The sequence below is a fragment of the Polyodon spathula genome, chromosome 8, assembly GCF_017654505.1.
Source record: "Polyodon spathula isolate WHYD16114869_AA chromosome 8, ASM1765450v1, whole genome shotgun sequence".
In the NCBI taxonomy this organism is placed as follows: Eukaryota; Metazoa; Chordata; class Actinopteri; order Acipenseriformes; family Polyodontidae; genus Polyodon; species Polyodon spathula.
In genome coordinates this window covers 28,127,335-28,140,523 of record NC_054541.1, presented here as the reverse complement: position 1 = coordinate 28,140,523, position 13,189 = coordinate 28,127,335, and the positions used below count along the sequence as shown (strand labels likewise).

General features: G+C 35.2%; 1 protein-coding gene across 1 annotated transcript in view; it reads left to right on the top strand.

Annotated features, from left to right (window-relative positions):
• Positions 1-12,972, top strand: part of LOC121319719 (ethanolamine kinase 1-like) — a 34,570-nt gene extending 21,598 nt beyond the window's left edge. Inside the window, exons 5-8 of the mRNA XM_041257436.1 lie at positions 3,516-3,599; positions 6,183-6,343; positions 10,689-10,762; positions 11,760-12,972. Of these exons, the coding sequence (XP_041113370.1) occupies positions 3,516-3,599; positions 6,183-6,343; positions 10,689-10,762; positions 11,760-11,829 (389 nt within the window). The 3' untranslated portion in view covers positions 11,830-12,972. The remainder of the gene's footprint in view (positions 1-3,515; positions 3,600-6,182; positions 6,344-10,688; positions 10,763-11,759) is intronic.
• The last annotated feature ends 217 nt before the right edge of the window (positions 12,973-13,189 follow it).

The window sequence follows — 13,189 nt, the reverse complement described above, 5'->3', positions numbered from 1 at the left end:
TTAGAATAATATAAAAAGGTGTCTCCATCTTACTAGCGTATTCATTTTCGATGTTTTACAGTAGAATACAGTATAAAGAATACAGGTGAACAGTTGGTTTATTGTTCTGAGTAGTTTTTCATAGTTCTAGGAGTTTATTTATTTATTTTGCCTTTTAAATCTGCTTCATAATAGATCTCATAATGACTATCTGCCTTACAGACCCAAATAGCAAACTCATAAAAAAATAAAAAAAATAAATAAATAAATCTATCCTTGTTTTATAGATTTCGTTGAAGTTGTATGCTGGGTTGGGAGGAATACATGAACACTTAATGACAGCAGTTATACATTACCATTTTTTTTCACCATAGTTACTAGGGGTTTCAATCGATTAATCACACCTGTTGGCTTTGATCGATTTAAAAAATAATTGATCGATTCATCTTGTCTACCTGTTTCAAAAAACGGTTCTAAAGACCTTAGCAAAAGGGGAGCTGGAAGGTATTTTGTACTCAACACATTTCTTTCAAATGGTATCAGAAAATGAATAGCTAGGTTGTACATTTTCTTCATCTAACTGACATAAAATAGCACTCAATAAAATATCTCTTCAGCTAACCTAATAAAATAGCACTCAGTAAGTTACCTTTGTTAGTCTGAAACTTAATCTTACGGTATATTGCCAGTGTGTCAGCGTATTTCTCCGACTTGAACATTTCATTGCTAGAATTAGCCATGAACAGTAGGTAGCGCACGCTGTTTTAATAGGAGCTTTTATAACGTAGTGCAGCAATTGATCTATATGATTTCATATCACAAGCAAACAGGTGTGATTAGTTGATTCATAGATCAGATGATTAATTGATCAAAAGAAAATGTCAAGATTAAAATCCCTAAAAATGACAACATAAAACCCATGTACTAGTAGTGAAAGAATGCTGGCCTTTTGTGGACTGTTGGTTTCTAAGCCCATACACTAGACTATCCTCATGACTGAGGCTTCGGGGAAATATAGTTGGCAAGAAATAGTAACACACATGCTTTTATTACTTACTTCTCATGAATTTCAGTTGGGTCTGAAGCAAAACCATGAAGACTGTGGGTTATATATTTTATAAACAAGGTGCCATGTTTTATTAGCCACACAGTCTGCATACACTGCTGATACATTACAGGAAAATAAACTTGCCAGAATACACTTTATAATAAGGGGAATTAATGGCCTGTTTATGGGTAACGTGGTGTTCTAGCTTTTGTAAGTTACAAGTTGAAATATCATTAAAATAAAACATCTGCCTTGGAATATAGTAAAACGAGGTCCCTCAAAGACCAGCCCTTAAAGAAGGAGCATTTCAAAGTTTTCTGTAGTAGTCTAGCATATACATTTAATCTACCTAGGAAAAGTTTAGACCACAGAAGTGCTACAGTATCACTGTGTTCTCCGATATTTACTGCAATTCAGTTACCAAACCTCAACGCTCAGATATGCAAAATAAATGTTGGACTGATTTGTGGTAATTACTGTAGCAAACTATTTTTTGTATTGTTTATGAAAGTTACTGGATGTTTAGTTTTAATAGAGTCTCAACCTTAAATGTAAATATCTACATTAAACAGTTTTTGAAGGTAATGTTAAGATATAGTGACTTAATCTATTGCTGTAGGATAAAACAATTGGAAAGGTTCAGGAAGTAAAGTTTTTTATTATTTATTTTTTTACATCACTACAGTATGTAAAACCAGGAACAAGTTTCTGTTCAGAAGAACACGTATAGCTATGCCCCAAAAATAGGTGGCCATTTTTTGGCATCTACAATACTCGACACAGCAGACCAGTCAACCAGTCACAGTATTGGTTATACCATTTTTGTAAGATTAATTTCCATAGGACCAGAAACTATTTCATTTATACATTTTACATTACCTAGTGCTGAAACAGCAGGGAGATTTTAAATTTAAGGTTGAGATTTAAATAATGACTAGTTTATCGTATGTGTCAAGATGAAGTCGTACGATTGAATCCACTAGAGACTAAATATTTAAATAGTTATGAACAGGAGTTTTATGCTTCTGCACCAATGTTAAAATGTATATTTTAATTATGCAGTACCATTTGATAACCAAAAATGGGAACCCATTTGTTTTTGCTTTAGAATGATTTAAAAAAAAAAAAAACACATGGTTGAGTTTTGCATACAGTATGTGAATACTAATAGTAACTGTTAGCCAAACAATCATGGCAAGGCAAACCCAGTCGTGAACCAGGGCCCATCCTGTACTGCTGGAAATAATTTAACAGAAGGTTGGGATCAGAGAGAGACTGGTGGTAACCATGAAGTAATGTACAGAATGTTAAAGTGAAGCTTTTTGTTTTTTGAGATGCGAGTTTGCCGAATTCTCTTCGTCTGCTGCACATTAGGTTTGACATTGCTGCCCCACGGTGGCTCCTGCCGTGCTGCTTTAGCGCACTGACTGGAGGTCTTTGGCACCACTTGTTCACATGTACCTCCCCCCTAGGACAGCACGCAGCCTGGTAACCCTAATCAGTATCTTGTTAGCTTCATTTTGTTTTGTTTTTTTAAATAATGTTAACTGTAATGGGATCCTGCTTGAAAGCACATACTGTGTACAATACTACTAACTTACAATAATGCCACTGGAAGAAAGTTCATTGTTTAAAGATGTTAATTGTGATAGCTTTTCTCTAATTTTTGTTTTGCACCTGCTTTAGTTCACACAATAGTTATATATAAGAAAATGAATGTCATATCTTCGGTGCAAGGTTGATTGGGGTAAGGCTTTGTATTTTGGGGCTTTTGTTCATGCAGCTGGTTAAACAGTATGCAGAGTCAATAAGATATTTATTTTTTTCCATTTTAATATTTGCATAGAAAATCTTAAGCTATTGGGACACTTCTCATAGAATTGCTCACATTGAACCACAAGAGGGCATTCAAAGCTCTCGTAACACCTACTTGCTATAATGTATGAAGCCTTCCTGTACTTAACTCCCCCTTGTGGTAATGAATAGAAATGTGTTTGTGTCTTTACCTAAAATCGCAAAGGAATTTTGTAATATGCATTTATGACCATATGTGATACTTTTTGCCTTTTATATAATGGTAAAGAGGTGATATTTTCATGATTTCTTTAAGTTCTAAGTACACTGCATCAACAACATATTTGCTGATTCATATAAAGTGCACCATGTTTTTCATAATTCTGTATACATTGAAAGTTTTAGGAGCATTTTAAATTTTGTTCATAGCATGTAAACTTGAACCACATTTTTGGAATTTGTATAGAAATGTAATAAATACTATGCATACGACATTCATCAATGTCGTCTTTTTTTTTTTCAAAATGCACAGCCTTACCCTGGAACACTAAAGTGCATGCACACTATACACAAAAGCGTCTATGTGGGGGACATAATACAAGTTACATACATTGAAATGTCTGAAAGTCTAGGGATGGAACTTTGATTTGCCAAAATCCATTTTTTAAGTGATGTTTTTGTATGTCCTACACAGGTAATGTAAAGTTCATTGACTATGAATATGCTGGCTACAACTACCAGGGCTTTGATATTGGGAACCATTTTAATGAGTTTGCAGGTAAGACAAACCTCCCTAAAGAAAGATCTATGATATAAACAGTTTAAAGGACATTAGAAACCACTGCAACATTGAATAAACTAATCAATTCCTATTGTCCCGGGTTTCAGCTATGCTGTTACTGAGAATGATTTGATGTTTAAATTGAATTAGCACAAAGGTAAATTTTAAACTGAGTCAGACTCCTGTAATAGTACATTTAATATGGTCTAGTCTGTACACATACTTACCAGGATTAGCAAAGATTTGTTCTCTTGTCAGGGCTGAAAAATGTGGTTGCTTTTGCAGTAAAGGGTTAGTCTCGAGTATTTTCAGTTGTACCTTGTACAATCATCTGTTTGCATGCTGTGGGTAAATATTTCTTTGAACCATGGTGACTATTTAATTTTCTTAACTTTGAAGCTACTAATCAGCTGATAATGAATATATCATGGAAATGTACAATACTATTATTATGAGCTTTTTAGAATTGACACTGTTTGCGTTATCAAGTTGTTTTGTCTATTAATTGTGTTCTAAAATATAGACGTTCCGTGCTAATTACTTGAGGTCATCATACATGTTTGATTAAGCTTGTTTGAAAGATTTACGTGCGCTGCGAAAAATGTTTCACAAAGCAGAATCTGACAACACAACGTTTGATCTGTTCAGTCTGTGGAAACTGTTTGCAGTGCACTTGTTACTTACTCATTAGACTTTGTGTTAATTACATGGTAAAGTCCCGTTGGCCTTATTATTATTTATTATTATTATTATTACCAGAGATGTAAAGTCTCCGTAATTGGCGGCTTTCCGCTTTTACTCAGTCCCCCGAGGCTACTGATGTGATCGGTGTAGATCCGGGGGGAAAAAGCTATTAATACATTTCTGACAGTAGGTGTAAGTGTTTTTGCAGTGTAACACTGCTAAATTATTATATAAATTGATCTCTGCAAAGTAACAGAAACTGAAAAAATAAGGCAGTTGTTTTTACATTACATACCCCATTGGTTCTTGCAGACGGCTGTCTTGGCAAGTTGCTATTTCATTGGTCCACAAACAAGTACAGTACTGTCAATTTAAGTTATGGCACAGTTCTACAGCTTACATTGCATAAAAATGCAAAAATAATGTAAAGGAATGAAGGTGCTGGTGAAGAATTTAAATACGTATGTATTTCTTTTCTGTTTCACTTGTGGAGCGAGCAAATGGGTGGGAGGGGTTGATCATGGACATTGTTGACAAATCCTGTAACTCCCTCCACTTTCCTGGAATAATCCATACATTAGGCATGTATAGCTCACCTTCAAACATTGAGCACTGTCTGTGCCTTTATTATACATGCTTTTCTGTTAAATATACTGATGGTATGCTTGCATCTTCTACAACAGTGACTAAGTCTGCATTTTTTTTATCGGTCCGCATGCGTACCTGCAACGTACCAGTTGCATGAACCCCTGATTATGAAAGAGGATACAAGGCATTGGAAAGCCATATATTCTGCAGAAAACATGTAGACATAATAAATATTCACTGCAGTAACTACAACTTTCTTTGTGACCTGATGTTGATGGAGAGGTATTTTGTGTGGCTTTTGTAGGTTGAATGTTTAGGATTATTATTATTTATTATTATTATTATTATTATTATTATTATTATTATTATTATTAAAGCTCAAACAGGGGGAAAGGAAGGTGCCACAAAAATGGAAGCTAACAAGAATTGAAAGTGTAGAGTCCATTTTCTTTAACAATTAAAAGCGACTGACTTTCTGATGTAAACAAGGTGCATTTGAGATCCAAAGGAACAAGAACATTAAAAGAAAAGACATGCTGTAGATTTTACCTCAACTTTATTTCACTGAATACTTGCATCAAGTTTCACAGACTGTTTCACAGACCCTATTTTACCTAATTTTGCTTGACAGCTGCTGTTTGGTTCACTCTCAAGTATGAAACCAGCAGTTAAAGTTCACTTATTATTTGATATACATTCTAATTTTAGATGTAATCTGAATCTTAATTTCATTCAATTTGGGTTCCTGAGCATTTCATCTCTATTATTTGAATATATATTTTATAAATGTATGTCTGTAGTGTATGTTGGTGCATGCAAACTGAAAAACAACACTGGGCATTTGCCATGCAGGTATAATATGTCATCTTTGAGACTACGGATCAATTTCTTTTAAGCGTTTTGAGTCCATGACTGTTTTCTATTTTCTACAGCAGAGGTTTGGACTTGAATAAAAGTCACCCTCAGAAGCTCCTTAAGGCCTTTATCCTTTAGTTACCAGTACTTTACATTTATGGCACTTCATAAACATCCAAGTAAACCAGACTAGGTTCAACCAGTTCCATTAATAGACACATGTTTTCTCTAAATGCCTGATTTTTTTATTTTTTTTTTCTCTCTCAATGTCTTACCTGCTGTAACCGCTTGTGCATAATGTACACAATTTAAATATTTTGTTGGTATTCTGGATGACATAATCAGATACAGAATATACAGCATATTGTTTGTCAGTGATTTAACTTTAGACCCATTCTTCAGCTACTTAAGTTATCACTAACATTCTTTTAACAGTACTTTCTTTGTTTTCAGGTATAAATGAGGTGGACTACAGCCGCTACCCCAGCAAGGAACTTCAAATGCAGTGGCTGAAAGCCTATCTTGAAAGTTACAAAGAATACAAAGGCCAGGGTTCTCAGGTCTCAGAGCAAGAAGTGGAGGTTCTCTATGTTCAAGTCAATCAGTTTGCTCTTGTAAGTTGGCTAAAGAAACTGTGCAGTACATTATGTATATCTTTATCTTTCTTTGTTCTTGTCGTACTATAACTATTTTTAGCTACCAGGAACACCAAACGACAAACAAACTTATTGTTATTATAAAGTATGAAAAGTTTGCACATTACAATTTAAATTTGCTCTAAACTGAAAAGACTGAATGAATCTGCATTTATTTCTCAAGTCTATTAAACTACTTTGTTTTGGGTTTTTGGTGTGTCAAAGAACACAGCGTGGTGGTAAACAACACTTTTTAAACATTTATGGGTAGATGTACTAAAATGTAATCATACAGTAGCCCCTCGCTAAACTAGGCATGTTTGTCCGATGTAAGGAGGTGTCGGTTTAAAAAAATACAATACAATTGCACACATACTTTTATAGTGCTCAGTGCATTTTAAATATATAAATCATTGCGCTGAAATAACACTAATGTGTTTTGGGTACATTATGTAAGGCTTACATTATGTAATATTATAAATCTTTACAGTAGACCTATACAGTTATAGTACAGTTGTAAAATTTAATGAATACCTTGCACACTTTCTATTTTTACTCTAGCCTGTAGGCTATTGGTAACACAAAATAAATTGTGCTGCTGCATTGTACACATTGATGTAACTATGCAAATACAATATTTTTAATTGAAACCAAATGATTTTAGTGTTTTTTATAAAAATTGTTAACTTAACTATTCCTATATAGATGCTCAGAATGAGCTGGAGGGGTTAATGGCACATGTGTGCAGTCTATTGCTCCCAACACATTGGGGAAACCAGAAGTGTAAGTACACCTCGCTTTTAGGCAAAAATAGGTATTTGGGTGTTTACAATCAAAAATGCATTCAGCACAACCGGTAACGCACGTAAATAGCAGACTAGGAAATGCCAACAACAGCTGCCACACTCCCCTGTAAGGACCCAGAGGCAAGATAATGCAGGGTGGACAATGGTTTGACCACTGCAGGGATAGCATGGCTTTTCTGGGTGACGGGACCTGTGCTTTAATTTGGTCTTCATTTAAATCGAATAGGGTAATGCAGGTACAAAATACCCTTTCTCTTCTCATCTTACAAATCGCTCGTTCTTGATGAAAACGATGTCTCCTTCTTGCTGCAGTCACAGCGACCATGGTTAGGGGATAGTGCTTTTTATACTGCCTTTTAAAGTTTTGCTAACTACGACTGTTTAAAATATGTTTTCAAAAATTCTTAACAAATTGATGAAATTGTAAGTGTCACAATTACCGGCACCTTTAGTACATCTCCTTGTAATATTTGAGAACCCTCATTTGCGAATTTATGCTGGAACGCCCATAATTATACATATTCATCTAAAAACTGCCACAGCAAAGCATTCCCTAAAAAGCCGCTGTGGGAGGGTGGTGGAATTCACTGGACACAAACACAAAGTTCAAGTTTTGAACACCCCATAGGGGTGTACTTTATTCATTTCACCACAAGGTGGCACTGCGCTGCTGGCTCACCCGAATAACAACGATGGTAAACTGGGTCAAAGAAGAGTGCACACACACACACACGCACACAGGTGCGTCAAAATAATAGTCCAAAACAAAAGGCTAAAGCAAAAAGAGAAAATAAAACACAACAATAAAACTACAAACAAAAGATTGCTGCTTCAGCAGCGTTCCCCCACCGTCGCTACCCGTACGGCTCAGGTCTTCAGCCTGTGCCTGCTCGCTACTCCTCTAGCTAACACTGTGTGGGGATGCCCAAGGTTTCCCATTGAGACCATAATAAAAGAAAGGCTTGTCCTCCCCGATTCCAGGATATTATTCCTCCTGTTTTGCTGGTCTGGTCTGATAGCTCCAGATGCTGGCGTTCTGTTGCGGTCTCTGTTACTTTTGACCAGAGCTCCCACTGTTGTTCTCCCCGAAGGACTGACCTGAGGAATAGCAGAGCAGTATTCTTATAGGTCGAGCGCCATTCAAGACCCACCTCTCAACCACTCAGAGAGAGAAAGAGCAAGCCCTCTCCCAGCCTCCCTGTGTCACTGACATGATTGACAGGCGGACCCTTCATGGCTCCCGAGCTCCCCCTGCAGCATCATGCACGCACCAAAGAGCCGGCACAGGTCCCACCCTGTTCCAGTTGCTAACAGCATTGCGCTTGATTAATGCATTTCAAACTTGTTTGTGACTATTGTGACAGCTATAGCTACAGTCCTTTATATACAGACTGAGGCTACAAACCTCTATGAAGGACTGTCACTGGTGTAATTCAGTAAATAAGGACATCAACATAACATTTTGCTGAAATATGTGTCTACTTGAATAAGACATTTTATTTTGTTCTAGAAATGTCCATTTTAAGCTCTTAATAATAATCTCAACAGAGCTCTTTTTTCCGATATTGATCTGTACCTATGTTAAAACACTATGTGCATCTGAACTGTGGTAGAGTCTTCAGTCATGAATAGATAATTGCAAAAGGCTTTAAAGCCAGCGTGTTCCAGGAGCCAGGAAGCCAGCATCCCCCTCTCCCCAAGATTAGACTACTGTTTGTTTCTCGGTGCACCAGTGGCTGCTTTTAATTACAATTACTTTCAGATGCCGAAGCACATTGCTTACACGATTATATTTTGTCATCTGGTACACAGTCATGCTTCTATTGAAGTGTTGAATTAAATAAACAGCTGATCTGCAGTTTAAATCTATCCATCTGCATTGCTGTAATTAAAGCTCACCTTTGCAAACAAAGATCCATTAGATTGTCCTTTTGCGGGCAGCTTTGTATGCTAGAGATGCTAGAATGTGTAAATGGCAGAAGGGGGCCATATACGTTGATAAACTGTGGATGGGTTGTTTTTGGTGCCAGATGTGTTTTCTTCATTTATAACTGAACTGTAGCTTTGTTTCTTATTGCAATTTTAAATCATTTTCTATTTTGAAGAAGGTTATAAAAGCAGCAACAATAATCTTTTATACTAGATACTAATTCAATGAAATTGATGCATGTATAATTTTAGTAAGTTATAAATGTACTATATCATTTCCATTTAATTAAAAGTTTGTGTGTTGTATAGAATCGTTTTACTTGCTGATTAAGGCCCCATTTAAAAAAAAAAAAAAAAAAAAACACACACACAACCAAAACAAACTTTTAAATCAAAGTCCTTTAATCTTCTCTGTTCTGTTGTGAGTGGACATTGAAAGAAGCAGCTCAACACAGTGACATTGCAATTGTAAGTCTCTTAATTGAATGTGACAATAGCTTGGTGGCTATAGAAAGCTCACTTCCTAATTTTCCCAGTTAAAAATAATTGAAACAGCAAAGAATATATTCGAACATACCAGCATAAAACAGGCAGTGTTGGTGGTGACAGAAATCCGAAAAATGCAGTGCTGGCCAGTGGTATGCCAGTTATCTTATCTCTCCATACAAGGCTGGTTTAAGATGCCAAATTTGTATTGTTATTCTGAATGCACTGCAAATTTGAAATTTGAATACAAGTGTCTTCTCCTATTTTTATTAACGCATGGGACTATACTGTAATTGTTACTAATTACTCCCCCCCCCCCCCCCCCCAGGGTGATGTGGAAATATTAATGGCATGTTTCCTGCTGTTGTCATATAAAATCATAAATGTACTAACAATGTATGATAATATAGGTTTTCTGTACATAATGCTGTTTATTGAATGTTTTATTTGCAATAGTGTCAGAAAATAATATGCCAATCTGTAGATTTTCAGCTAAAATGAATGTAAAGTGTGGTTAAATGTTTGAAAAAAAGTTTAAGTAATATATAAACAAAAGAGTGAACTTATTTCCAACTGAAGTACCAAAAGGGTCATCCACCTCAGTTTCTTAAATGTGAAAAGGCCTGTTTTAGTTAACACTCTGTTAAAACCTTGATTTAGTCAGTCTTAAATGCAACTCCTTTTGTATAGTTTGAACACACCCTGGGTAGGGATTGCTAGCGAATTTGGAAATTGCACTCCCACCGTCTCTCTCCGAGCAACCTCTTCTGTTCCTACCACTTATTTGTTGTCACTTAGTATCTCAAGGATAATAGCCAGCTGTTGACAATTTTGGAATCTCAGAATAGAGTGCATACTCTTGTTGCTTAGAAACAGGTAAATATTTCCCAATACCCTCCCCTAAATATTGTCAGTAAAAACAGTTAATCCTAGACCATAATCAAATAAGTAGACCAGGATTCTATGCATATATTTATGGGTAAATGGGATACAAAAGACCCTCACTGTTGGGAGTTGGCTTAACGCCAAATTATCTCGGAGAATATTATTGTTTGAACAATACTAATAATGTTGATTTAAATAAACTTTTTTTTTTTTTTTAGGCTTCTCACTTCTTCTGGGGACTGTGGGCTTTGATCCAGGCTAAATACTCAACTATCGACTTTGATTTCCTTGGGTAAGTTTCTTTTTTGTCCCAGTAGTTAACAATTGTGAAAAAAAAACATTACAGAATGCACAACATATTGCAATAATGCTTTTTTTTTTTTTAACTTGTTAATGTTGGTATTTGCACAATTGCAGGCTTTGGTAATGTATTAACCTGTAGAATGTGCTAGATAATCGTTCTTTAATGCCACATTGTATTATGTTGACTGATTCTCCCTGTTTCAATATACAAGTGAAATTAGTGAAGCGCACATGAGAAAAAAAATTGAGTAATTTAAAAGCAATTTCAAGGGCAATCCCTCTAAACTGCAGGAACCCTGGTAAATGGTTAGTTGATCCTCCATACAATGTGTTGCCTTTATTGATTTGTTTTCCATGTTATAAAACTGGGCCCTTGTGACAAAGTATAATTTGTTAAAAACCCTGTGTAACACTATTCATTTTGAAATATTTCTATGGCCATATTGTTTAAGCTATCACACAATGAAAGCCTTTTATACAGCATAAACATGTTCCTTTCAGTTAAGATGGCATTACAGTATAAGAAAGCAAATAACATTGCTTGGAATGGTTACTGTCTCCATCTGAACTGTATGAAAGTGTAATTTGTGTACTTCAGCAGTCAGAGGGATTTTGATCATAACCAGTTCACAGTTTAAATTAAATGTAATTTGACAGGTCTCATTTCCAAAATTAAAACTATAAATATAATTACTGTGTCTGAGTTGAGCTCAGATTAAATTATATTTGTTAGTGTCATATTTTGACCTAATGGATACTTTCTATTTGTCATAAGGGCATGTTTTTTAAATGTATTGATTATATTGTATGCATCTGCCTGTAGGTGGCAGACTTACCTTGCACTTTTAAAAGATTCACTGCTAGTGGAGAGTTTGTTTTTTTTCTACACACTGGAATGCTTATTTAGTCAAATATCTAACATGATTGCAGATTGATTATTTTATAATATGTATTTCTGTACTTCATCTTATTGTATATTCTTTTAGGTATGCAATTGTCCGCTTTAATCAGTATATCAGAATGAAGCCAGAAGTGACAGCCTTGAACTTCCCGTAATAAACCATCCTCTGTCAGAATGTCATCGAGTGAATCATCACAGAAGAAGCAATGGTGTGCATGTTGGCTCTCCGTGGACCCTAGATAAGCAGTTGCTCGACACGACCCATCTTTGCTGAAAACATTAACTCATCAGCTTAGACCTAGCACCATTTTGTCTACAAGGTGGAAGGCAGCTTGACATGCTGTAAAATCACAGGGGGTTTTGGATTACTTCGTCAATATATGTTCTACAGGGAGATTATTTATAATTTAAGGCTGTATTTTATTTTACGCTCATCACAGATGTGAAATTTGTTGTATATTAACTGGAGAAAAATGATCCATTTTCCATGTAACAACACTATTCTGTTTTTTTAATATATTATGTTTAACCATGAAATCTATTTTTAGATCTCCAGTGTAAAAGTGGATAAACAGAAGTTTTAGTCAGACCCATGAAAACCCAATACATTGAGCTTGCACAAAAATACATTCTTTACATATGCTATTTAGGAGCAACTTCTAAGAAATTTCCGCAGCTTGGTATTTGCTATCTTCCCAGATTACCATCCAAGATTTGGGACCAAATGTTTTGTGTATATATATATGTATATATATAATATATATACATATATATTGTTTGACTGTGTGGAAGTGGCGATGGTTCAAATATTGCAATTAACTGTAAACAGAAAACCTGTTAGTTTTCAGAAAGATTAAATAAAGGAATTTATTATTATTTTAAAATGAATGCTCACTTTGTAATCCGTGATTGGAAAATGGGCTTCAGCATTGTCACACTATTAAATTCTTAGTTGTGAACAGGTTCACACTGACTGAAGTGCTCACACTTCTGCTTGTATATAACTTTAAAAGTACTTTCTACTTTCAAGACACTTTAGTTTGTAACCTTTATTTTATTCAAAATGCTGTTTTTTAAAATAAATGAAGGATTGTACTAAAGCTATAACTTCTTTTGGGTGCTTCAGGGCACCAAGTTTATTAATAAACCTGTTTACCATGGTTTACAAATGAAACTCTGAATGGAGTAATATGGCCTTAATGCCTTAATGTACAACACGTATCAAAGCAACATTGATTTCTATTAATATACGGAAAGTAATATTGCTATTCTGAGATATGATACCTAACAAATGGCAGTTAAAAAAAAAAAAAAAAAAAAAAAAGCTAAAGCTATTTTATGAGCCCCGTCGCTCTTGCTTTTAGATGCTTGTAAAATAGCAGTGAATTATTAACCATGTTGCTTTACCTAATGAACAAGATGAAGTAGTTTTGGTTTTAAAAATATATTGTAAAGTACAAGTACTAACTTCACTTTTTAGGCATTCTACTTTCGGCTACGATTTTATCACGGAGG